General features: G+C 41.6%; 1 protein-coding gene across 1 annotated transcript; it reads right to left on the reverse strand.

Moving 5' to 3' along the window:
• On the reverse strand, positions 1 to 27004 carry MPZL2 (myelin protein zero like 2). Its single transcript, XM_073602463.1, has 6 exons — positions 26693 to 27004; positions 16821 to 16975; positions 9044 to 9254; positions 8803 to 8944; positions 8602 to 8676; positions 1 to 8031 (listed from the first exon to the last, which is right to left on the reverse strand). The coding sequence occupies exons 1-5, from the start codon at positions 26892 to 26894 to the stop codon at positions 8625 to 8627; spliced, it is 762 nt and encodes a 253-aa protein (XP_073458564.1). The 5' UTR covers positions 26895 to 27004; the 3' UTR covers positions 1 to 8031; positions 8602 to 8624.
• Between the last annotated feature and the right edge of the window lie 766 nt (positions 27005 to 27770).

The raw sequence follows: 27770 nt of genomic DNA on the forward strand, positions 1-27770 counted from the left end.
TTTAAAAAATGCAGTTTTATTTTGTTCAGTTCATTTACAAATATATTTATTTAGTTTTCCTGACCCCAAATATATGTAGGCTTTGATACATATGATAACGGTATATATTAGAAAAATAAGTGTGAACTTTCTTCAAATTTAAGGCTTTGTTTATTTCTCTAAATTCAGTGGCTCTATCTCACTGAAGATTGAAAACAGCATCATATAGGATAAATATACTCCTAGTTTGAAAATGCAAAAGAACATACAATTGGTTACTATTTGTTGCAGTGATGTACTCCATAGTTGATTTCTGAACTAACATCCACACAAACATTCGTACAAGCTTTCATATGAAAATTCTCATCAGTACATTCAATAACATGATAACTGGTGATAGAAAGTACTTACAAAAAAACCCAAAAAAACTTGCTTTTAACATTTGATTTTTGAAGTGAATGGATTTTTAACAAAAAACGCATTCACTGTTAGAAATTCATTTGTTTGAGAAAACATTTACATCCTGTTCCTTTGAATTGCCTCTTCACTATGGACGAAAATGAATGTCAATTTAACCACACTAAGGATTCGAAAATTTAATGAATGTTCGTAAAATTAAAATTTTCAAACATAATTATACTAGTATATGGCCAGCTTTAGACAGTATTACAATCCTTTTCACCTACTATCATATTTCTTAGTAGAGAGAAGAAAAAACATTCCACTCTCTCCTAAACTGTGTCCCCCATAAAATATGGCACAGAGATTGACACAGACAGACTACAGTCTAGTTTAAAAAGTCACAAGACAATAAGCCTATTTTACAAGTTGTGTTCCTTAAATGCACATATATCCTACAAATACAAAATGTCTGCTTTGTATAAAGTAGTATAAAATAAACCGTCAAAGCAAAGCATCCCATCTAAAAAAATTATGTTTTTAATAAAGTCACAGTATTCAAACTATTCAATGAGCATAAAAAGTAAAATTATAAAAATAATAAGGCTTGTAAAGATACAGCTTCCACACATGGGTTTATTCATGTGTCAAGTTAAGGCTGCTCATTTACTTTAAATAGGTCCTCACTGAGCCTTAAAGAGGACCCTTTCCCTCTATAAAAAATAATACGTAAAAAAGAGTACCTAAACAAGTACTCTTACAGTGGGGAAAATAATTATTTGCCCCATGCAGATTTTGTAAGTTTGCCCACTTACAAAGAAATTAAGGGTCTAGAATTGTTATCATAGGTGGATTTTAAATGATAGAGACAGAATAGCAACCAAAAATCCAGAAAAAGCACATGATACAAATGTTATAAATTAAAGTTGCAGTTCAGTGAGTAAATTAAGTATTTGATCCCTACCAACCAACAATAATTCTGGTGCCCACAGATTTTCATTTTCTGCACAGATTGACTACAGTATGTGCTCATGTGGTACAAAGATAATTCCTGTCAATTTAAGAAGGTGCTCCTAACGACAACTTGTTATGTGTATAAAAGACACCGATCCACAGAATCTTTTTCTTCCATTCAAATCTCACCATCATGGGCAAGACCAAAGAGCTGTCAAAGGACGTCAGGCATAAGATTGTAGACCTGTGCAAGGCTGGAATGAGCTACAAGACCATCAGCAAGAAATACAAAATAACCATCATTTCTTGCATTTGTGAATAATCGCTCCAACAGTTGTCTGGAGCTCCATGCAAGATTTTATCTCATGGGTTAAGGATGATTATGAGAAATGTGAAGGATCAGCCCAGAACTACGGGAGGAGCTTGTGAATGATCTCAAGGTAGTTGGGAGCACAGTCACCAAACAAACCATTGGTAATACAATACGCCGTTATGGATTGAAATCCTGCAGTGCCTGCACGAGGTCCCCCTCTTTAAGAAGGGACATGTACAGGACCCATTTGAAGTTTGCCAATGACCATCTAAATGATTCACAGAAGGATTGGGAGAAAGTGCTGTGAACAGGCGAGACCAAAATTGAGTTCTTTGGCATTAACTCGACTCGCCGTGTTTGGAGGAAGAAAAAGTCTGACTATGACCCTAAGAACCAATGGTTCAAGAAAGGTTGACTGCACTCCCAGGTTTGAAGCAGTAATCATTACTTTATTGAAGATAAAAATCCATCAAGATACATCATAAGACATCATGAGACCTCTATGCAGGCATAGCAAGATTAACCGTCTTACCAATCAAGGTTTGCTTAGTCATAATTTTCAGATGGCACTGGTGACATTACCTTCCCAGGGGGCATTCTGTGCCACCTGGGCTACATTACCACTGCCTTTAGGGAAACCACGAAGTGGTCACAAAAAAGGAAAAAGTGTTAGATGATTCCACATCAGCTTGCAGAGACGCACGCCGATGTGAATTTTAGTGAAGGGTTAAAAGTTTGCTTTAATGCACAACAAAAATGTGCCTGCACCATCTTTGGGCAACACAGCGGAACAAAAAGAGCAGTGCATTCACATTTTAGCATTGTATTGAAAAGTAGGTGGGTTCCTCGACACAGAATAAATATATAAACACGTTAACATGCATCATAAAACATGTGCATAGATAACTTTTTATGCAACTGTAGGAGGAGGAGTGAAGGGGAACACTACAGAGTGACAGGACAGTCCTGGCACTGCTGGGGCTGATGACATCACATTCAAGATGGCGGCACCCAACAGCAGCCTCAAAGCTACAGGTAAATATCATGCATAAAACACTTTTTTTGCAGTGTCATAGAAAGAATCATTGTTTCCCCTCATTAGGGAAATGAAAAGTCTACTGTAGTAAATCTGAAGGAGAGATCAGCAGTTTGAAATGTTACCTCAAGCCTTGTGCAGATCTCTAGGAGGCAAGATAAGAAAAGGAAATTCAACTTTTTTTTTTGGGGGGGGGGGGGGTAATCTATAGAGTTTATTGAATCCACCCAAAAGTATAACACCACGGTTGTTAGGAAGCAACATTTTAATTTTTGGCAGTGTTGGAAATCATTGCTGGTTGCAAATTGAAATATTTAAATATTAAATATTTAAATAAGGCTACATGTTAATAATATACTACAAGATGGATTTGGTTGAAATTAAATATACATTATATTGCCAACCTTTGCAGACACTTGACCATCACACCTATATACCTCTTTGTGTCTGTAACATCTCCATTCTTGTGGGAATATTTTGTAGTGCGTCTGTGGGAATTTGTTCTGATGCAGCCAAAAGAACATTTGTGAGGTCAGGTACTTATGTTGAATAACAACACTTGGCTCACAATCAGCATTCTAAATTCTTCCAAAGAACTTCAATTACCCTAAAGCCAGGGCTCTGTGCAGACTACTTGAGTTCCTCCACACTAGACACTTCAAAACACCTGAACTCAGCCAGTTGGAGTGAGGGGGGGGGGGGGTCACATTTGGTCAAGTTTTATTAATGCAAAGCAAAAGTAGTGATAACAAAACATTGAGCTATTTAAAACATTCACTGCAGATGAATCATCAAGGTGCATGTGTTTTAAATTATAGTGATGGATTCACCACCAGTGAATGTTTGGTGAAAGTCACATTGGTTGCTTTATAAATATGGTCCTTGGCATAATATTATTAAATACGGAACAGAATACCTTTACAAGCCAGAGGCAAAGAAAAAAATACTAGTTTCAAAGTTCCAGTGAAGGTTCTCATTTATCCAGGTCATGCTATAACAAGTGTTAGTTCGTTACATTCAGCTGAACTGCTATAATTCTAAAAACCTCTTATAGCTTATCCAAGCCACTTCTTTAAGTTGGATGAGTGCCATGAAAATTCCCCGTTTTTATATCCACCAGGTAGCAGACACCTTAATCCAATAATCATGGAATGTGTCAAGGCAGGACAAAATAGGAGGTGTGGAACCACCCTGTTCTACTTACAGTATTCCATATTTGGTGACAGGAAGTCTACATAGGTGTTATTCCTCCCATTCACATATGTGCGCTAGACGTATGAATTGTTGTCAAACTGGCAGAATGAAGATTTAATGTGAAATGTGCTGAAGGCACACATCCCTGTTTTGGGATTATTCCAATTTGACGTAGATAGTTTCTTCCAGGACTCATGCGAAAGAGCTGCGCTCTCAAAATGTGCAACTCACTGTCCTTAAAATTTTTTTTTCCTTTTCTTAAGGTGTAGGAAAACTGCTCGGTGACCTGTAAAAACTGTCCTCTTAAGTTTGGTTATTTGTTTGCCTTTATCCGTAGGGTCCTCTATCCAGATATGTGTACTTGTCTTTGTGCTGGGAAAGCGCTCCTAGCACAGAAACCAGGCTCTCACCCATGTCCTGTACCAATGATCGTGAACTAGGAGGCCCCATTTCCGATTACTGTAATAGCCTCTGACTGGCCATCACAGTGATCAGTCACTGTGTAGCTTGACCCAGTGTTTTTTTTTCCTCTTGAATGGAGAAAAAGATACACGGCATTTTTTCTCCTTGCTACAGGAGAAAATTGTAAACAAAGAAGTATGTGTAAAGAAAAAAAAAAATCTAGATCAGGGTTTGATCTAAGTCAATGTCAGTTAGGGTCAGGGTCAAGGTCATGGTCAGAGTCAAAGGTCAGCATCAGAGTATTTTAGATGGTATTTAACCACTTCCCGCCTGGCCTATAGCAAAATGACGGCCGGACGGTGGTTCCGTTATCCTGAATAGACTTCTCATATGACGTCTTTCAGGATAACAGCTAGTGTGCGCTTGCAGCACGGCAATCGGTGGTGTGGCATGTCAGTCTGACACACCGCAACACCGATCTTGGTAAAGAGTCTCTGATGTAGACTCTTTACCATGTAATCAGCTGTATCCAATCACAGCTGATCATGGTGTAAACAGGAAGAGTCAGGTATCAGCTTTTCCTCACTCACGTCTGACAGACGCGAGTAGAGGAGAGCCGAACGGTTGCTCTCCTGACGGGGGGGGGTCTGTGCTGATTGATTATCAGCGCAGCCCCCCCCCCGAGGATGCCACCAGGGATGACCACCAGGTATGCCAATCTGTGCCCAAAAATGATGCCAATCAGGGCCCATCAGTAATGCCTGCCAGTGCCTCCTTTACAGTGATGTCCATCAGTGCAGCCTCATCAGTGAAGGAGAAAAAGAAAGTAGTTATTTGCAACATTTTATGACAGAAACAAAGAAAATCTTTTTTTGTTTCAAAATTTTTGGTCTTTTTTTATTTGTTTAGCAAAAAATAAAAACCCCAGAGGTGATCAAATACCACCAAAATAAAGCTCTATTTGTGGGAACAAAATTATAAAAATGTTGTTTGGGTACAGTTTTGCATGACCGCGCAATTGTCATTTAAAGAGCGACAGCACTGAAAGCTGAAAATTGTCTTGGGCAGGAAGGGGGAAAAGTGCCTGGTATTGAAGTGATTAAAAAAATGTTTTTCTTTTAAAATTAATATCAGTGTGTTTGAAGTAGAAAAAAAAAAGAGCAAAATGCACTGTATGGTTTCTGTGCCCTACTACAGGTACAAACAACAATTAATTTACACATATGTAGTAGCGCTGTGATCGTTGGGAACTTTTGCTGGCAGGTTATGGTAATAGCAAGGAATATACAGATAAATAAGAATTTTCTTTTTTTTTTTCTACTATTTTGTGTCACTTTTGATTTGATAATAGAAAGATTCAGAAAATATCCATAACCAATTTGTTCTGAAAAAACAAGGTATGGTTCACCTGGATACACTAAGTAGTTGCAATGATATGTACAGTTTTACTAACACATGTCAATGTTTTAAAACAGTGTTCAGACATTAGGATTTACTTAACCCTCCATCATAAAGGGCTTAAAAGATCTTTTTCTAACACTACAGCTACAATGAACATCTGCCTTAATAAATTCCACGGTGATTGTATTAGGGAACCTGTACTACCTGTGCAGTTATAAATGCTGGTGTGCTGAGGTCCTCATATTTATTAGAAATGGCTTAGATAAGCTATGAAATGCCTTCAACATTACAGAACAAGTTCCGTTGAATGCGACTTACTACTCCTAGGTAATAGTTTCAAAAGGAAAGAGAATTAGGAACTCTAGCAGGGAAAGTCTCCTACCAGTACGTCCTACATTGCTTTTGCCCCAACATCCACCCAAAGCCCAAAAAATTGTTTTGTTAGGGCTTAACAGAGTTTTGGATGAAAACTATTACTGGATATATCATACCATCAAGGCAACACAATCCACAGATCTTTGAATGTGCAAAAATACAAAGTTAAGGCAGTGTGATCAGTGTAAATGCAGATCTAGTGCTGGGAATTTCTTATTCGACAGCTCGGTATGTACTGCCTATAAAAAAGCAATAAATGTTTATTTGTAAATTGGAATTTCATACAAATATTAAAAATGATATTTTATATCAGTTTAGGAACTTTCATAAAAAAGTAAAATTCATTTGACCAAATATCACTATAGTTTCCTTTAAAAAAAACAGAATAGGTGCAAACTCCAGGGCTGTCATTCTCATCTATGCCTTAAGTATACCTAAGCCTGCCTTTTAAATCTGGCCAACTGCCAAAGGCATTTGACATGGGATTGTAAGCTGCAGCACATGACAGAAATATACCCTATGAGGGTGTCAATGTCACTGGGAATAGACAATGCAGTAAGGAATGACTGAGAATTAACAATGGAGGAAGAAATAGTGACTCCCCGACACGTCAGCTTTTAGTACTGAGCAGAAACGCTCATTCCTATGGTGACAACATAACGCCTGATTACAGAGCTGCTCAAAGAGCATTGTCACCTTGGGAAAGAAAGTGGCCAAGCAGACTAAAACTGGCAGCATTGCAAGGTCAAAATAAAGGAAGGCAAAATCCAAATGGAAGAAACCAAGATAGGGTCTGTAAGAACGGAAAGGTTAGCTATTATTTAACAATATTTGAAGGTTTATATACACTTTTATTACTCAATGAATCATTGTCTCAGGACAGTTACCAACACTGGATATCCAAATGCTTATTTCAGGTCAGTGATCAACTAAGCAGTGAAGAAAGGAAAATGCTTGACAGCCCCATAACTTGCACCTTCAAAAACATGTCAGCAGTAGGAACTTCCACATTTCTACCCAAAAAGTTCTATTTACACATGTGCAAATCCTTTTATAAAGTATGCCTGAAAAGCAAAATACCAATACAGAGCAGAGTAGTCAACACAAAGCAAGCCCCGGATGCACCGAACTAGAATTTCTGATCAGCTAATGCACCCTATGTGCTCTCTAATGCTGAAACCTCATAGGTCAGTGGGCAAGAACCTGGACCCCCCCACACTTCTGCCTCTTTAACCTCACTTTTGGCAGACTGCTGCAATGTAAAACTTCCCTGGCAAATAGTGAAGCCTAGGAAGTGGAAAGGAATGGGGTCAGGCATTTGACACATTGAACTACAAAACTTCTGTGTATCAGAGCACCAAGGGTGCCTAAATTAAAAATGGACCTGACCTGCAGGCACCCAGATATTCCAGCTATGGACTGACAGTTCTTGGTTAGGTAAGTATTTTGCACCTCAGGTTTTCAATAAAAAAGTCTGTAACAAATCTGCTCACTTTAAAAGGTATGATGGAAAAATACATAAGCAGAGGATACATACTAGCAAATATAGGCAGCTAAAGTTAAATACAAATTTCCACTTTTCCTGTAAAAGTTGAGCTTGGTCCCATTTCCCTAGCCTTCCTACAGGTCCATAAATATGGTGGGCACGCACAAAGATCAATACACATGAGGATGTGAGGCCAAGCTCTGTTAATGGATTTTTCATATGTTCAATTTGAACTGTCCAAGTTTGTGACAGGCACAACTCTAATTACATACAAGTGACACATCAATGCTACTCTTAATAGCATACAAATTCATACAGTAGATCCGATTCAGTAAAAACAAGACTGTAGCAAGTCCAACAGGCACTGAGATATGAGAATGTGCCTTTGTTATCCACCGGTGAAGAGATCATCTGCTTGTCTTCTAGTGATAAAAGTTATGTCGTCTACAGAATCACGGGACTGGAGGTAGACTTAATGATTTCTACAAAAACCTGCAAAAAAAAAAAGATAGATAGCATATACGTTTAACAACTTCATAGAGCATTACAATATCCCAATCCAATATATACGGATAAAACACAATGGCTGCAAAGATCAGCTCTGATAGAAGTTTGGATTTAGGGTGATACCTCGTCCTCAATCCAACCCCGAACACTTTAGCGGTGCATAGCAAATTCTTTTCGGTAGTATATTGGAATACTATATATTGGAATGTAAAAGACCTGGGACATCTTTGGGTGCCCCAAGGAGCGTAGTAATGCAGCAGCAAAGTGTGGCCAAATTGTGTTAATGGTGGATTGAGCTAACGGGGCATAGTTAAATCAAACAAGGTCAATCTTGATCATTTTGATATGTAACCTGAATTGATGCAAAACCATTGTAACTGTGTCTTATATGATGTGATTAATAAAAAATTCATTGAAACAGAAAAATAAAATGTAACATGTTAAAGTGACTCAGTCACAAAAAGGTCGTTTTCAACCATTTTAAGTTAGCGCTTACATCTATTTTAAAAATCTGAAACTTTATAAAATTTATTTTTTTGATTAGCATTTACTGACCTCTTGGATGGAACTTCTTGGAGTCATGCATTGACCTCTGTCAGATTGAGTGGCTTCTCAGTTAACTTTTCCCTACTAATAAAAAAAAGAGAATTATATGCAGAATACTTGTCAGCTGATGATTTATCCTGGCAGATACCATCCATGCCTATGAATTACAATACTTTATTCCCCCATAACATTCAGTAAGTGGACACTCACCATTCCATTACTGACATTGCTGTGCTGTGAGTCTTCTGCTTGCGATAATGTCGAAACATGACCACGGCCAGAACTAGAATGATAATCACAATACTGCCAACCCCAATCACCAACAGCAGCACCATGATTTCAGAAAACTTCACTGTGAAGACAACAAGAACAATTTAATTATTTCAAGTACAGGTTATAAAGAATCACACACAGTTCTAGATGCCTGCAAACAGTAAATTTACATACTTGCCTTTGTCAACCACTTTGAGTACAATTTCTCCCATTTCTCCATGTACATCCGGAGGGTTCTTGACTTGGCAGAGGTAAGTTCCATTATAGGATTGCTGGATATTCCTAATTATTATAGATCCATCACTGCGCTTAGTATTTCCATCCCAGACTGCACGTCCTAGAAAACGTCCTTCAGTTGGTGGAAATGGTTCCCTGTGGTAATAGAACACCTAATACAAAGAAAAGAAAAGACAGCGTGACCAGTTAAAGTGTATATCTGTGCAAAATAAGGAAAAAATATTTTTATGAAGTAATATATATATTTTTTTTCATAAAGGAAAGGATAAAGATAAAGGGAATGGGGGGGGGGACATGAAAAAAAAAAAAAAAAGAAGAGACTAACATGGTTGGTTTGCATCCACTAATCATGGCAAATACAGCATTTTGTTCGCATTTCTATTACATCATGTGCATAATGGGGATTCCCTGCGACTGAATATCTATTGGAGAGTCCTGTAGGCCCTTTGTAAAAGGATTAATTGTGTGCATCTCCCGAAAGTAGAGAAGGAATTGAAGGGGGCATTCTGTGTTTTATTGGTCATCAAACATTAGAGAGTTTTTTATTCTTTCTACTCAAAATGTAATGACATTGTACTATAAACTGTACCATGTTGACAGGCATATCTTTTAATAAACTTTAGTGAGAAAAAATTCCAAGTAGCATGGTCAGCCCTACCTAATGGACTATAGAACTCTCCCACCCTTCTCTGTGCATGCATACATTGATTCCCAGCTAAGACTACTGCCTTGACTTCAAAGGGTCTATACCACATGTAAGGATCTTGTAAGATACAGTTCTGGGGGAAGCACTTATGTTGTTAGGAGCTGAGTTCGCAGCAGCTGCCCCTGCAAGAATTTTACAAGCCAGGAGATGACACAAAAGCGCACAATAAATGCAGTTTCTTGCCTAGAGATGCAAGGTAATAGAAAAAATAATTCTGGAAAATTCTCTAGAGGGACAGAATGAGTTGTGTCGGTAAAAGTCATGCTCATACAAAAATGTAAGTTCATCTGTGGCTTCATGGATGTTTTTTCCCACATCCTGGGAAAGAAAAAATTGTAAAGGCGGTTATTTTTTAAAAGTATTACTACTTTTACAATTTTTTTACAAAACTGTGGTTTGGAGGAGCGCTAAGCCCAGGCTGACACTGACAGCGAGAATGAAATTGTGCGAGTTCAGCTAAACTGAACGATTTAATTCCCGCATGTCAATCCCGACTTCGGGGGAGATTTCAGAGACATCTGTGTGGGTTGCTGCACAGATGTCTATAGAAATCGCACCCCGAAGTCGCCAAAAGTAGTACAGAAACTACTTTTGGGAATCGGTGTGGCGCGACAAATGCAGCACTGCACCGATTCAGACAGTGCCATTGCCGGCAATTGCCTCCGATTTGACATGTCAAATCACATGCCAAATCGCTACAATGTGAACTTAGACTAATGCTGGCCATACACTATACAAAAAAAATCGGCCGCACCCATATTTAAAAAACGAACATTTGGCCGTGAGAGCAAACGATTGTGCCATCATGTAATGGCCAATAAATCCTTCAGTGGACATAAATGAATCAATTTTTTGTTAGTCTTTTACATATACCTAGTGCAAACAATTCAGACAGGAAACACATTAACCTTTCAATTTATCTTTTGTTCGGCAGAAAATTTCCAAACTTGTCCTTCGTTTTTTCCGCTCAAAAACATCCCAATCGATTTTGTGCCCATTAACTGGCTGAAAAACGAACAAACTGTCTAAATGACAGAATTTCAGCCAATTTTCTGTATAGTGTATGGCCAGAATAAAGCCGATGTCTGCTTAATTGTTCTTTCTACTGTTGCAGTAACAAATCTTACATGTAAAACAGTATGACCCACATCCTGTGGGATGAAGAAATCTTCTGTATGGCGATGCCCAGTCCCCCACACGGCTCTGAACTTCCAAAGCTGTGGGGGGTTTATAGCTTTTGGTCTAACCATACCATTGAAGAAGGTGCCGATGGTGGTCCCCATAGGGAGCTTTGAAATGCAATGTAAGACCTGAAGACTGAACCTATAAACGCTGAGAGATACAGAATTTGAGAGCCATGAAAAGGACTGGGCATCACTGAAGAGAAGATTCCTTAGGAACAATCAGCCTGCAGGACATGTGAAATGATTACAGGTAAGCTATGCGAATTGCAGCAGTGGGTAAAAATAAATAAACTTGAGCTTTAGGCTTAATGCACACAGGACATTTTAAAAACGTTATAAAAAACGTCAGTAGCTTTGTAGTGAGTTTTTCAACGGTTTTGCAATAACGTTTTTTTTTTTTTCAATGGGATCAAAAACGTTAAAAAACGATGGTGAGCTGCGTTTTTGGGCGTTTGACTTTGGGAGCGTTTTTACAACTGGAAAAACTCCTCTCAGAACCTACTAGTCTTGGGTTTTTTTTACAGCCAAAAAACGCCCCAGCCAAAAACAGTTGATAACAGCCTATGTGCATGGACACATAGGATAACATGCTGGAGAGTTTATTGACTGTAGGAAAAAACATCTGTAGCCAAAAAAACAGCTGTGAAAACGTCCAAAAACATCCAGTGTGCATGAGGCCTTAAAATCCAAGGCCTTGTACCCTCTCCTTTACCACTGATGCTCGCCTCTCTTAAACTTTGGAACTACAGGGGTTTGTGAGCCATTTTATCTTCTGACCCATCCCCGTTGACCTTTCTGTTTGATAACCCAACGTTTCCTCAGGGCGTTGGAGGGACGACCTTGGTGGTCTCTCAAACACCCTGACTGGCCTCAAGCACATGCGTTTGTACATCCTCTCCAAGGGACACCGGTTATGCTGGCAGAATCCTGTGACTGGCTCACTACACTGCACATATCCACATTCACCAAACACTTACACGCTTCCTGCCAAATACACCGCCCCACTCTAAATTTGAGGACCTATATTCCCTCTCTGAAACACCCAGACACCTTCTCTCATCCCTCTATGGTCTACTACAGGCCCTAACACATGATCACTTGCCATCTTACACCAGGATGTGGTCTGCGGACTTGGGTGAGGACATCTCCAGACCAGTCTGGCAGACCTTGTTCCATTTTACTCATAAATCAACAATATCTTGCTACTCTCAGGAAAAGAACTACAAGATTCTGTCCAGGTGGTACAGGGACCCCTCCACTTTGCACAAAATTTTCCCATCTACTCCAGCCTCCAGTTGGCGATGTAACTCCTCTACTGGGACTTACCTACACATCTGGTAGGAATGTGAGAGGATCCGCCCCTTCTGGACTCAGGTATTTGAATGTTATAATAACATTTATGATGAAACACTACCGACCTCCCCAAAGATCGCTCTCCTCTCCATACTCCCCAGGTCTATAACGGCATAGAAACGGAACCTCCTATGTTTTTTTATGTCCTCAGCAAGACAGCTCATTCCATCATATTGGAAGACAACCACCACTCCTCCCTTGTCACGTTGGGTCTCAATTATGAATGATACCATGAGAATGGAGTAGATGTTGGCCCTTGATAATGACACATATGATAAGTACAAGATACTGTGGTCTATCTGGCTCCACTTCTCCACCTCAGACACCCTCATGAACATGCTGTCGAACAAGGTGGGATTATCCTAACAAGCATCCTATCCCTGAGGTGCACTGACTCACAAGTCCATTAGTCCGCCACTCTCTACTCTAACATCTACTTTTCCATGAGAATGTCTCCTCAGCAGCTTTTTCGCTCTTCCCTGACTTTTACTCTTTTCCCCCCTCTCTCTACCTCTCCCTTTCTCTTGCTTACTTCCCGTACCTCTCCGATTCACCTTTCCCCTTCCCCTCTTCCTTCTTTCTCTCTCTTTCCTTTTTTCCGACCTGGTTTTCTCTTTTTACTCTCTAAAACCTACATATGTAAATCTTTATTATGAACATCAAGGCTTATTAGCCAGAATCATTCCTTGTATCAGAGGACGGTCTTTCACCCTAGCTCAACACTACTAGAGAACAGGAGTCAAGCTGTGGGCGATAGCCATTGGGCTGACTCCCTACACTTGGATTGTGATTTCACATGTTGTTCACTGTGTTCTGTGAAATTGTCAATATATATATTTTCAACACTAAAATCCAAGGCCTTGTTCACAGGAGGTGTACTGAAGCATACTCCCATGCAAGGCCATGTTTACCTGCATGGGGATGCACAGGTGTTCCATGCATGCCCATGCAGGCAGTCCTGCAGTCCTATTAATGTCAATTGTGATAAAGCAGCTGCACAGACACAGACACTGCTCCCATTCTGCCATCTGTGTGGGTTCACCTCTCCGAACTGCACATGTTTGCGGTTGTGCACCAGCACAGATGTCAGATTGAGAGCAGAATCTGTGTTGGTGCAGCCTCTGCATACAGGGATTGCCTGCATAGGGATCATCCCCATGCAGTTAAACACAGCTCCTTCCACAGATGTACGCTTTAATATGATGCCCCCTGTGAACATGGCCTTAAAAATTGCATTGTAGCCATTTACAGACAGGTGAAATCAACTTTCTTATTAATTTAGGAACTTCCTTTTATTGCTGGATGTTCACGCTGGCAACTTTACAAAGGTAACGAGGTTCAGTAAGGTAAATATTGAGTGTGGCAGGCTTTAATCAAACCTGGATTTGTTTAGATAACTCTAATTAGACCTTTAAATGACTCAACTAGAGGGCAATTACATTCAGACACTGTGCCAGTATGGCGTTGGAGAGTCTGTTTATTTAATAAATGACATAGATTGAAAAAGCACTAACAAGGTGCCCTTCAATCTAGCATTTCGTTGAAGACAAGACAATAAGGCATGACAAATCACACACCATTCTTTTCAATGGCATCCGTTCAAATCACTGCAACTTAAAGTCCCTACTTTGGTGTGACTTTTGATGCAACTTTGATCCATAGAATGTAAAGTCGAATCAAAAATTGCACCAAAAGTCACATCAAAGCCAAGCTCCAAAGTCGCACTGGAAATCATGTGCTTTACTGCAATAAATCAGGGAAATCAGGACAAAGCAGGGGGTGAATATTCTGTCTTATAGGTCTACAAATACAGTGATTTGAAAATGGTCGGAGATATTTTTGGATCAGGAAAGATAGGGGAGAACATTTTAAGAGCTAGAGCTGTTACATAGGTGGCATTTCTAGTTCTAAATAATTCTACATTGCATAAATATTAGACTACTTATCTTTAACAAATGTTAAACACTTTGTCAAGCTACCCTTGCTTGGTTATTAGATCTACATTTCACAGTTATACAAAATGTGAGTAATAAGCTTGTTATATTTATCAGAATATAGAACATTTAAAAATAGGACCACCAATGAGTGTGTCGGAATATAGGAATTGAAAAAAAAATATAAGCAAAATTTAGATTCTAAAGTGGGGTTAGTTTAACTTTTCTACATAGTTACCATGGATAGATAACCACAAATCTATTCATCCTGGGAAAGTGTAGAAAAGGTTACACAATATCACATATGTTGTTACTTTCTGCAATAGCGACTCCTCCTTGGTGAGAACATGTTGCAGCAGAGCCTAGTGGGGCATGTACTCACTTGTACAATACAGGAAGCTAACAAAATGTATTATTAAATCATCCTTATGGTTTAATGTCCCTAAATGTGTCCTTATATCTGTCATCATTAGGCACAGAGTGCTCTTTAAAATCATTTTTTTCATTAAAGAAAAACCTGTTGCAGGTGTAGCGTTCAGCGCCTAGAGCTGCCTGCACATACTGTACCTGCAGAAGACTCCAATTCTGCTTTTGCAGCTGAATGCCCAACTATTGTGATGGGAAAAGTTTCTGCACTTCCTGATCCTGTCAAAGCTTATCCCTTCCTTCCTTCTTAAAGTGGTTGTAAAGCCTCACGGTTTTTCACCTTACTGCATTCTATGCAGTAAGGTGAAAAACCTTCTGTGCTGCAGCTCCCTCCGAACCCCCCCCCCCCCCCCTTTATCTTACCTGAGCCCGATCTGATCCAGCGATGTGCACGAGGGCAGCAGATCCAGCCGCTATCTCTCTCCTCATTAGACAGATTGATAGCAGCAGGAGCCATTAGCTTCCATTGCTGTTGATCAAATTCAGTGACACGGGAGTGGGGGGAGGTTTTAGGGGGTACAGGGCCGAGTCCTGCTATCTGTGTCAATAGACGCAGCAGTGGGACTCGAAAGTGAGCCCGCACAGGTGCCCCCAGGAAAAGCGGCTTTCCGCGGGGTCACCGATGAAGAGGAGGAGTCAGGAGCGCCAGTGGGTCACCGCAGAAGTAGAGGATTGGGGCTGCTCTGTGCAAAACGATTGCACAGAGCGGGTAAATATAGGCATGTTTGTCATTTTTTTTTTTTAAATCAGAAAAGAAAATTTATTTTTTTTGACTTTCACATTACATAATATATGACAGTTGATGTACTACAATATCATGGGAATATGGAACATACATCTTCAACAACACATCATCGGGTATTACCGGATATCAATGACCTTAAGAATGCGTTTTCATATTACATTGTCATAGTCATATATATAAAAAAAAAAAGAGAAAAAAAAAGAGCGCAAAGAGAAGAATATAGATGGGTAAGAACAGAAACAAAGAGAAAACAATCAAACAAAACAAAGCTCTTCTCGTTTTTCCTTCCCCCTCCCCCTCCTCCCCTCTTCCTGTCCCCTTCTCACCCAAGTTTCCCCATGTTTGTCATTTTTATATTAAAAAAAAAAATTGAGATTTTACAACCCCTTTAAAAAATTGATTTGAAAACGAACATACTTATTTTATAAGGCAAACATTAATATACAAAAGTATAGTAGCAAATAGCAACCATGCATATTTAAATTGTTCTGTCATCTGATTGGCTCCTATGAGTTATTATACATCAAAAGGGAATTTACTAAAACTGGAGCGAACAGAATCTAGAGCCGCAGTGCATGAAAATGAGCTTCTAATGATCATTGAAGATAGAAGCCCCTTGACTGCCATGCACAGTTGCTCCAGATTCTGTTCATTCCAGTTTTTGTAAATTCCCACGTTCTTTTTACTGGCCCTGTCACTATAAGGATGAGAGTTAAAGAGGTATTAAATCCAAAAGAAACCATTATACTATAGCTTACCAAATCTTATAAATGGTGGCTGCATTCGTTTTCTTTTTTAAGCTTTCTTTTATTTTCACCTGGTGATCTTGCAAGCAAGTCTGTTGTTTTTCAACAGAATATACTGTCCTGCAGGTGTAGCAGTTAGGTTGAGACAAATCATTTAACACTGATAGGGGGTGCTTACAATACACAGCTTTTATTTATTTATTTAGGCAATACCTTTATCCCAAATAGAACAAAACTGTTGCACTAACTGCTTAAAAAGTGTTGGAGTTTGGCTTCAATTTTAGTACAGTATATCTAAATTTGTTGGTGCATCGAACACTAAGCCCCACCCCCCTCCCCAGACTTAAACTACTGTTGTCCAAAGCTCTATCTTTTGCTTCCTTATCCAAGGTGGGGGGGCAATCTATAACAGGGGGTGTGTTATTTTCCAGATCACCATATTAAAACAAAGGGGAAAAAAGGCAAAAAAAAAAAAGAGAAACAAATGCAGCCACGGAGCCACAACATCCAATGATTGGAAAGCTGCAATATATTACATATTCGGTTTAGAGTTTAATACATCAAACAATCAACAAAGGCTTCTGGCCTTCACCATTATTGAAGTAAAAGTGTCCTGATACTTACAGACTCTTCACTGCCTCCTGCTAAAGGGCGGAATGTCCAGGACACCGTGACATCTTCTCCTAGAGTTGTCGAGGAACTAAATGTACATTTCAGGCGGACATCTGTTCCATTGACTGCTTGGACTTCCTTCGAAGTATACACCTCCATTGATGAAACTAGGGGATAGAAAGATGGCTACAATTCAGTATAATATTAAATATACAGAGTTTATATAATGCCAACAGTTTGCACAGTGCTTTACAAAATAAAGGGAAACAGAACAGTTGCAAAATAAAAGGATTAGGAGGGCCCTGCTTGTTGAGCTTACAATCTAATAGGGAGGGGCAAGTTATACACAAGGTAATAGCTGTGGGGGATGAGCTGATGGAGAAGGCCGGGGTGCGCTATGTAGAGTGCAGAGTTCTAGGGTGCGCTACATACTTAGTGCAGAGATCAGGGGTGTGCTACATACTTAGTGCAGAGATCAGGGGTGTGCTACATACTGGGTGCAGAGGTCAGGGGTGTGATATGTACAGAGTGAAGTTTCCAGGGGTGGCTGCTTACAGAGTGCAAAGTTCAGGGGTGCACTTTCATACTTCCCAACTTTTTTAGATGGGAACAAGGGACACCTATTAGCAAAAGTATGTAGGCATAGGACACACCCCCTGCCATGCCCCCTTAAAAAGGAGAATTATATGAAAAAATGATTAGTTAAACCCACACGTGCTTTTTTTTTTTACCACTACTATTCTTCTATACTGGCTTTTGAAATTTACAAATACAGCAATTTAGAAACTGAATGAAAGGTTTAGAACTTGGAAACACTTTCTGAAAGATAAAAAGTGCATTTTATATACAACTATATATATCAGACACCAAAATGAGGGACAAATGAGGAGAAAAGAGGGACTCTGTTCCAAATCCGGGACAGTCCCTCGAAATCAGGGACAGTTGGGAGCTATGCACTTTGTATGGAGTGCAGTATTGAGTAGTGCGCTACATACAGTGTGCAGGGTTTAGGGGTGTGCTATGCAGTGTGCAGGATTCAGGTCTTTTCACAGGCTGTCCACATCTCACATCCACCCCTCCTCGCCTCTGACCCACTGCAAAACCCTCCCTCATCCCCCCCACCCCCAAAGTTTCCTCGTATATTACCTAGTAAAATAATGAGAATAACACGTAATGGTTTATGGTTTTGTGTGTCCCACTAACTAATAATAATATTGTGCATTTAAAATGCAATATGTGTAACAATATCAATTAAAGCTGCTGCTATCGTGTAAGGTCAGAGACCTCTTAACAGAAAATAAACAAACTTAAACTTAGCGCTGCTTCTATATCAAATACATGTACTAAATGAACATAAATAAAGTGCTTGTGCAAACTCTAGTCCATCATAGTGCAATAATAAGTGAAAAGTTCATCCATGCAAGCAAAGTGCCAAACATAGAAGATTGTTGCTTGTGAAGATTCAGGTGCCACTCTGTGCGCCCCTCCTGAGTCCCCACTCACCAGCAATATGATTCAAAACCGCATGGTGCGTTACAGCCGTCAGATAGACTCTCTAATGCAAGGGTCTTCAAACTATGGCCCTCCAGTTGTTCAAGAACTACAATTCCCATCATGCCTAGTCATGTCTGTGAAGGTCAGAGTTTTACATTGCCTCATGGGATGTGTAGTTCCGCAACAGCTGGAGGGCCGTAGTTTGAGGATCCCTGCAGTCTATCGCGTCCCTCTCAAACGGGGATGAAATAGAGAGTTTATCTGACAGCTGGAACGGACGCCATGACGGTGGACATTACACACACACACACACACACATGCCTGAACATTTTATATTGCTGCAAGCGCATCCGCTTTTAATATTTTCAATAAACCAAAACAGTATTACGCTATATACATCTCTTTCTTCATTGGCATGCCTATACCACTATGATGTGAACCTTTTTAAATGGAGGAGAAGGAAGGAGGTAGATTCATCCACTGATGCAGGATAAAGATCATGCGGTTTTGAATCATATTGCTGGTGAGTGGGGACTCGGGAGGGGCGCACAGAGTGGCACCTGAGTCTTCACAAGCAACAATCTTCTATGTTTGGCACTTTGCTTGCATGGATGAACTTTTCACTTATTATTGCACTATGATGGACTAGAGTTTGCACAAGCACTTTATTTATGTTTATTTAGTACATGTATTTGATATGGAAGCAGCCCTAAGTTTAATTTTCTTTAAACAAAAAATGCGCTAAGTTTAATTTTGTTTCTCATATCTCACCTGCTCTAGTAACCCCCGGCAGTGTAGGCGGCTCTCTCTCACTTGCAGGGAGATTGGTTGGCATCTGTGCACCCAGGCACAGATGAGGATCACAGTGCAGCTTACCACGTGATGCCCCATCCCACACTGCATCTCCCCTGTCCCTGCCGTAAGTGATGGGCAGGCAGGGATCTGTGATTGCTACTGAGAGGAACCCTGTCCATGTAAATACAAAAGGTTTCTGTGTTTACAAGTAACAGTGGTAAGCAGGGAGCGGAGGGCGAGAGCTGGAGGTGGTGGAACCTTAAGTTCCACCACCTTCAGCTGAAAAAAAAATCCTGGGTGCAAGGGCCACATCAAACGGCCTGGTGGACCTAACACCTGCAACAGGCAGCATTGTTATAGACACAAATGCTCCATTCAGTAAAAGCATTTGCTGTTAATGGCGAGAAGTTACAGCACAGGCAGATAAGAAAATAGTGTGCAGTGCTGGGGGGAAATCAGGCTTTCAAACAATCCAACTGCACCCCTCACTTTCCTACCAGACACATGAGACTGCAACCCAACGTTGCTGCAAAATGGAACATTTGGCAGCTTTTATCTCATATTCATTGTCAGATTTAAAATTCTTGTATTGTTTATTATTCCAGGTTTATCTTATCATGCACTTTATGAAAACCCTTTATGCATGATAACCAGACTGCAAACCTAAAACAAAGTCTTCTCTTTATATCCAAGCTAAAAGCACCTTTCAATATCAAGGCCATGTTCACCATCTGGCACTCATGTTCTGTGCCAAGGCCGCAGGTGGAACATTCACATTCTATTTTTCCCTCGCTCGGGCCACCTCTGTAGACATTTGGGTAAATCCAGAAGCAGAATTGGGAGTCAGGAAGTATCGAGAATGTTCTGAAAGTCACAAGACTTTGCAGTTAGATCATATAACACTAGGCTACGACATTTGATCAGTCTCAACATGCATGAATTAGTTTTGTTTTTAACACACTCATTTTCCCATGAAAACATTCAATTCACATGCTAAAAATACTACATAGGTGTGAAAAGATCGAACAGCTCACCGCTGAAAGCTTTTTATTTTCACTCAAAACAGTATTTTTTCATAAAGCATTATCAGTTCTCTTGTCAAAAGACACCACACAGAGCCTCATAGATAACATTACTGAGAATCCGAACAGCGAACTTCTCTAATTTGGTCCCTGTTGGTCAGTTAAAGTTGAAATTCAGGAAAGACAGAAATCCTTAATTGCAATGGAACTGCCCCAGCACTTCAAGGGTTAAATATTCTTTTTTTCTTTTTTGTCTACCTGACCCACCCGGCATTGGCGCTCTCCTCTTGTTCATTACGTTCCTGCTTGTGGACTGTCCCTCGGCATCCTCACTTAGAACTGCAAAGCTATAGGATCTGCATTGTACCTGATGATGTCAGTGGGTCTCAAACTGCTAACATAGGGGAAGAGGACTGGTAACACAAACCCCTGCCTGCAAACTGCCTTTACATACAAAAATACCAAGAAATAAAGAAGGTACATAAAGACATGGATGAGAGCGTTTGGTCCTGACCCCAACCCGATAGAACACCTTTGGGATAAACTAGAGTGGAGACTGCGAGCCAAGTCTTCTCATCCAACATCGGTGCCTGACCTCACAAATGCTCTTCTGGAAGAATGGTCAAACATTCCCATAAACACACTCCTAAACCTTGTGGACAGACTTCCCACAATAGTTGAATCTGTTATAGCTGCAAAGGGTGGGCCAACTCAATGTTGAACCCTACAGACTAAGACTGGGATGCCATTAAAGTTAATGTGCATGTAAAGGCAGGTGTCCCAATACTTTTGGCAATATAGTGTATATACACAAACGCACACCAGTCAGCCATTACTTCATGACCACTGACAGGTTAGGTGAATAACATGGATCATCTCATTACAATGGCATCTGAAAGTTGGTGGGATATATTAGGGAGCAAGTAAACATGTTGTCCCTGAAGTTGATATGTTGAAAGCAGAAAAAATAGAAAATAGGCATCACAGTTTGTTGTGTTTGGGGTAGCGCAACTGCAGACTGGTCAGGGTGCCCATGCTGACCGCAGCCAAAAGACAATGGGCATGGGAGCATCAGAACTGGACCATGGAGCAATGGAAGAAGGTGGCCTGGTCTGATGATTGATGTTTCTTTTTATATCACGTGGATGACCAGGTGAATATGCATTGCTCGCCTGGGGAAGAGATGGCACCAGAATGTAGCATGGGAAGAAGGCAAGCTGGCAGAGGCAGTATGATGCTTTGGACAATGTTCTCCTGGGAAACCTTGGGTACTGCCATTCATGTGGATGTTACTTTGGCACATACCACCAACCTAAACATTGTTGCTGACCGCGTATACTCTTTCAAGGAAACGGTATTCCCGAATGGCAATGGCGTCTTTCAGCAAGATAATGTGCCCCGCCACACTGCAGAAATGGTTCAAGAATGGTTTGAAGAACAAAACGATGTGTTTGAGGTGTTGACTTGGCTTCTAAATTCTCCACATCTCAATCCAATCAAGCAGTCTGTAGGATGTGCTGGAAAAATAATTCCGATCTATTGAGGCCACACCATGCAACTTTCAGGACTTAAAGGTTCTGCTACTGACGGCTTGGTGCCAGATACCACACAGCATACCTTCCAGGGTCTAGTGGCATCCATGCCTTGATGGGTCAGGGCTGTTTTGGTGGCAAAGGGGGGACTTACTCAATATTAGGTTGTAGTCATAAAGTTATGGCTGATCAATGTGTGTATATATAGATTGGGAGAGCTACACACTCAAGGACATGGCTATATTCACAATAATGGTACTCTGGATCAGTGCCTAGAACAGCAGGGGTACAGGGCAGCACCAAGCTTTTGATCTACATTATGTTTTCCTCTTCTGGGACATATCTGCCAAAATTCAGAACATGACCTAATAGGGGGCTGTTTGGAGGAGTCAGGAGACTCATTACAGTTTAGGAAACATAAAACTATATCTTATGTGCCCTGTTTGTTGGTAAGTGCCTACAGAAAGTAGCTACATAGTTAGTCAGGTTGAAAAAAGACACAAGTCCATCCACTTCAACCAAAAAAAATAAATCATACAATCCCATATACACAATCCTTCACTCACAGTTGATCCAGAGGAAGGTGAAAAACCCCAGTAGAGCATGATCCAATTTACTACAGCAGGGGATGACAATGTTGCCGATTTTATTTGATTTTGGAATGGAAAAAGGGGATTGTGATTACCATTTTGCTTGTCACTGCGGTGGAAAAAACGATTGTTGATTTGATCACACTAACCACTGAAAAATCAAAGTAAGGTTTCAAAAACAACTGTTTTCGAACAAAAGTCTGCCGGTGTATGACTAATTGTAGTAAAGCTGTTTTGACTGATACAACCTGACTCAGATGTTGTTGGATCCCAGCTGAAATCCACGTGAGTGAGCCTGTCATGAAGCTGTCACTTGTGCTGGGCCAATTATCTGCAACGGAGGCAGCAGAAAGTGAACAGCCTCTTGTATATGTGTCTCTGCGGGGTGGGGAATACGCCAGGCTGCAGATGATTGGCCAGGTACAGGTGACAACTTCTTGGTGGGTTCATTCATGGTTCAGACTAGGATCTGAAGGATCCTGAACTCAACCCTTCTGTTTAACCAAGATGAGCTTAGGCATCCGCTCAACCTCAGCTCTATCCAAACTTACACTCTGTGCTATTCTCTGGTCCAATCAGCTGTTGGCTGGATCTATCTATATCTCTCTATCTATATCTATATCTATATATACACACACACACACACACCGGCCACTTTGTTAGGTACGCCTGTTCAATTGCTTGGTAACACAAATTGTTAATCAGCCAATCACATGGCAGCAACTCAATGCATTTAGGCATCTAGGACGTGGTGAAGACGACTTGCTGAAATTCAAACCGAGCATCATAATGGGGAAGAAAGAGGATTTAAGTGACTTTGAACGTGGCATGGTTGTTGGTGCCAGACGGGCTGGTCTGAGTATTTCAAAAACTGCTGATCTACTGGGATTTTCACGCACAACCATCTCTAGGGTTTACAGATAATGGTTTAAAGGGGACATATACAGTGAGCGGCAGTTGCGTGGAAGAAAATGCCTTGCTGATGTCAGAGGAGAATGGGCAGACTGGTTTGAGATGATAGAAAGGTAACAGCAACAGTAACTGAAATAACCACTTGTTACAACCAAGGTGTGCAGAATACCATCTCTGAACACATAACACATCAAACCTTGAAGCAGATGGGCTACAGCAGAAGACCACACCAGGTGCCACGTCACGTCAGCTAAGAACAGGAAACTGAGGCTACAATTCTCACAGGCTTACCAAAATTGGACAATAGAAGATTGGAAAACTGTGCCTGGTCTGATGAGTCTTGATTTCAGCTGCAACATTCAGATGGAGGGTCAGAAATTGGCGTAAACATGAAAGCATGGAGCCATCCTTGTATCAATGGTTTAGGCTGGTGGTGTAATGGTGTGGGGTATATTTTCTTGGCACACTTTGGGCCCCTTAGTACCAACTAAGCAACGTTTAAACACCACGGCCTACCAGAGTATTGTTGCTGACCATGTCCATCCCTTAATGACTACAATGTACCGATCTTCTGATGGCTACTTCCAGAAGGATAATGCACCATGTCACAAAGCTCCAATCATGTCACCACTGGTTTCTTGCTCACTGTACTCCAATGGCCTCCACAGTCACCAGATCTCCATCCAATAGAGCAGGGGTACTCAACCTCAGTCCTCAAGTACCCCCAATGGGCCATGTTTTCAGGTTTTCCTTTACCTTGCACAGCAGCTTTAAATCAAAATCATCAATGACATAGTATGGATAACAGCTATTTTATCTAAGGGAAGTTCCCAAAACCTGGCCCGTTGGGGGTACTTGAGGACTGAGGTTGAGAAGCACTGCAATAGAGCACCTTTGGGATGTGGAGGAACGGGAGATTCGCATCATGGATGTGCAGCTGACAAACTGCTATATATATATAAATAATTAAAGATTAATTCCTCGATTAATCGATAAATTTTTTTGATCAATCAAAATTCTTTTGATCGGTACTCACCTCTCCGCCGGCTTCCGTGTCTTCAGGGAGGTCCGTCAGAGAACCGGTGACGTCACGGACATCGACGTCACCGGACTCCTCCCCCCTTCCCTTCGTTAGCAGACGGAGGCACTTGGGGAAGGGGGGAGGAGTCCGGTGATGTCGAAGTTCTGATTGAACGTAACGCGTACGGGGGAGGAGCTATGCATGATGTCACCCGCTGCTGCCCTACGGAACTAACACGATTGTCGGCTTCACATGCTGTGTTTTTATCATCTCTATGTGAGTAGTTTGTGTTTGAACACAAAAATTAAATCTTATACTTAAGCAGTGAGCACTTAGATCTTTTCTTTCTGACCTGGCGTCCTTGCTGAGATCTAAGGCCTCATTCACATGAGGCGGAGTCCGCTTCCACGGAGTCCGCCTCGGTCCACCGGCTCAGCGGGAGATCTCCCCATTGATCTCCGCTGAGCCGGCGGATGACAGGTCCCTCTCTGCTCACTGAGCGGGCAGGAGCTTGTCAGGCGCCGCTGGTGGATCGGATCTAACCCGATCCGATCTGCCAGGGATGGATCTGAACATAGGGCCATCAGTCTGCTTTTTGGGGATCGGACCGGGTCGGATGTCAGTGGACATGTCTCTACTGACATCCGTCGCTCCATAGTCTAACATGGAGCACCCGTTCAGGTCCGCCGTCAAAACTGACAGGCGGACCTGAACGGTCCGATCGTGTGAAAGGGGCCTTAGGAGATGTGAGAGAAGTTTATGGTCCGTGTTAACCCTTTTGATACCTGCTTGCTTTACCACCTGTTTGCACAGGGGTCCATGCCATAAGGTGAGAGCGATTAGTTAGACCGGAGGTGGAGGGATTGTCACGCTACTGTGGGAAAAAAAATTACTTACGTCAGTGCTATAGTTTGAATTTAAAACGTATTTGTGTGAACTGTGAAGTTAAGTCATGGATTGTGGAAACTAACTAGTGTCGGGTGATTGTATATAGTGTATACCACATTTACCACTGACTAATGCAGAGTTGCAATGCAAGGAGATCAGCTGAAAGTAGTTGGATCTGTATGTGCGTTATAATTAATAGAAATTAGTCGATTAATCAATTAAAAAAAAAAAAAAATTGATTAATTGAACACAAAAATTTTAATCAGTAACAGCCCTAATAAATTATATATATACACACACACACACATACATACACACACAGCAGTTTAAAAAAAAATTACAAATTTCCCCTAAATCATTTCTTTTATGGCCCTTGCACACGGTACCGATCTAATAATGCTGGACATTCCTAAAAGAAATGTTTGCATTAAAAAGAGCGAGTATGGTCTGTACAGTGCGCCTATTTAAAACGAACACAGAAACTTCCGTACAAATACGAGCGTAAAAATTCCAGAATGGTTCCTCTAGCTCTAGAATTAAAGGGTTGTGATTTACATGCGCAAAATACTGACCAGTATCGCAGATTTTTTTTTTTTTTTTTTTTTTTTATTACCGCCATGTGTACAGGCCCATTGAAAGCAATGGGCTGCATTTAGAGCAATAAAAAAAGAGTCTATAAAATGTATGATTTTTGGCCCCTGTGTCCAAGAGCACTTAGCAGAGAATGCTTGTAAAATGTATATAATGTGAGAAGTCAGAGCTCAGAGAAAACAAGAAAAGTGAGCTGCAGACAGACTTCTGCACAATCCATTTCTCCAGGACAGAGTCATGGGATTAACCCAGATTAACCCTTCTAGTTCTGACCCCCCAGACAGTTACCTGTGAGAGATCAGGGGGGCACACTCCCCAGAGATCAGGGGGGCACACTCCCCAGAGATCAGGGGGGCACACTCCCCAGAGATCAGGGGGGCACACTCTCCAGTGATCAGGGGGGCACACTCTCCAGAGATCAGGGGGGCACACTCTCCAGTGATCAGGGGGGCACACTCTCCAGTGATCAGGGGGGCACACTCTCCAGAGATCAGGGGGGCACACTCTCCAGTGATCAGGGGGGCACACTCCCCAGTGATCAGGGGGGCACACTCCCCAGTGATCAGGGGGGCACACTCTCCAGTGATCAGGGGGGCACACTCCCCAGTGATCAGGGGGGCACACTCTCCAGTGATCAGGGGGGCACACTCTCCAGAGATCAGGGGGGCACACTCCCCAGTGATCAGGGGGGCACACTCTCCAGAGATCAGGGGGGCACACTCCCCAGAGATCAGGGGGGCACACTCCCCAGTGATCAGGGGGGCACACTCTCCAGAGATCAGTGGGCACACTCCCCAGTGATCAGGGGGGCACATTCTCCAGTGATGGGATTCCTCAGCACTGGGAAGTACTGGGACAATGCCTCTGAGTGCAGCACTTGTAATAGGAGAGCTGGACGAGTCGGAACCTGTCAGTTATTTACTAAGCTGTAAACAAGCAGCGTTGGATCTCAGCGAGTGTCCGACCCATCCAGGCACAGCCCTTACCTCTCTGCCTGTGATCACCCTCCACCAGCAATATGGAACCCACATGGACCTACCTGAGCCTGCCAGGGCCAGCAGAAGGGTCAGGGCGAGGGAGCCGGGAGATCTCATGACTTCCAGGCTGGATGTGGAGGAATGACTGTACACGTCTAGGAGGGAGTGGTGTCCCCACCTGCCCTGCCAGATCTTATTACTGGGAGGAGTCACCGCCAGGTACACCTTACTCTCCAAAACAATGTGAGCCCAGCCTGTCACCATACTGTCACCATACTTCTCTCCTGATTCACTGTCACTGAGCACTGGATCGCATCCACACCAAAACCCCCGACAATAGCAATCTGGATCAGCTGTGCATGACAACCAATCAGCTTCTAGCTTTCATTTCCTTTTTTTTTTTTTTTTTTTTTTTTTTTTCTAGCTTTCATTTCCAAAGCCTAACTGAACAAGCTGAAGCTAGAAGCTGATTGGTGCATTGATTATGCACAGCTACTCCAATTTTACTAAATCCCTATTATTCTAATTCACAGGTACTTCTGGAATAATCAAACTCTGGACATTGTACAGGATTACTTTGTTATTCTCCATGTAAATGCCTGCTTGCTGAGATGACATTCCTATATATCATAACACCAATGGTATGCTGTTAGTTGTCATTTATAAGATGTTTGCTGTCATGTATGTATATTTTTTTATCAGACTCTTCATCTGGTCACTCATGAAACTTTTATAGTAACTGTCATCAGAATTTGTTTTTCCCTTTTCTGCACAAATCTGTGTACATGATGACTTAAAGGAGAAGTACAGCCGAAGCTCATTTGTAGATTACAGGAGTGCAGTTCATTCTGCACTCCTGTGCCTCATTTCAGCAGACAATGGCTGAAGTCTGCTGACATCACAGTGTCGGCCTGGGCTCGGGCAAGACCGCGACAATAGAGTCGGGATCCACCCACATGCTTGGACCGCACCCAGCTCAGCCTCTCAGTGAGCCGCTGAGAGCCTGAGCCAGCCACTAAACCCCCCCTCCACAGCCCAGCGCTCCAAGGAGCGATGGGGGGGGGGGGGGGGGTGAGGGTCAGAGCAGAGAAAAGGTGACTTACAGTCTACAGCTCGCTGCTCATGGAGCCCTGAGAACCA

The sequence above is a fragment of the Aquarana catesbeiana genome, linkage group LG10 (genome assembly GCF_042186555.1).
Source record: "Aquarana catesbeiana isolate 2022-GZ linkage group LG10, ASM4218655v1, whole genome shotgun sequence".
NCBI classification, from domain to species: domain Eukaryota; kingdom Metazoa; phylum Chordata; class Amphibia; order Anura; family Ranidae; genus Aquarana; species Aquarana catesbeiana.

What these genes read in the sequence shown, in the direction of transcription:
- MPZL2 (XM_073602463.1), bottom strand. Translation starts at nt 26,894, where the DNA reads ATGGTGACAGGCTGGGCTCACATTGTTTTGGAGAGTAAGGTGTACCTG. An exon ending in CAGGAGGCAGTGAAGAGTCT is followed by an intron (nt 9,255 to 16,820) that starts GTAAGTATCAGG and finishes TCTTTGTATTAG; the next exon opens with GTGTTCTATTACCACAGGGA. An exon ending in GCAATGTCAGTAATGGAATG is followed by an intron (nt 8,677 to 8,802) that starts GTGAGTGTCCAC and finishes TTTTTTTATTAG; the next exon opens with TAGGGAAAAGTTAACTGAGA.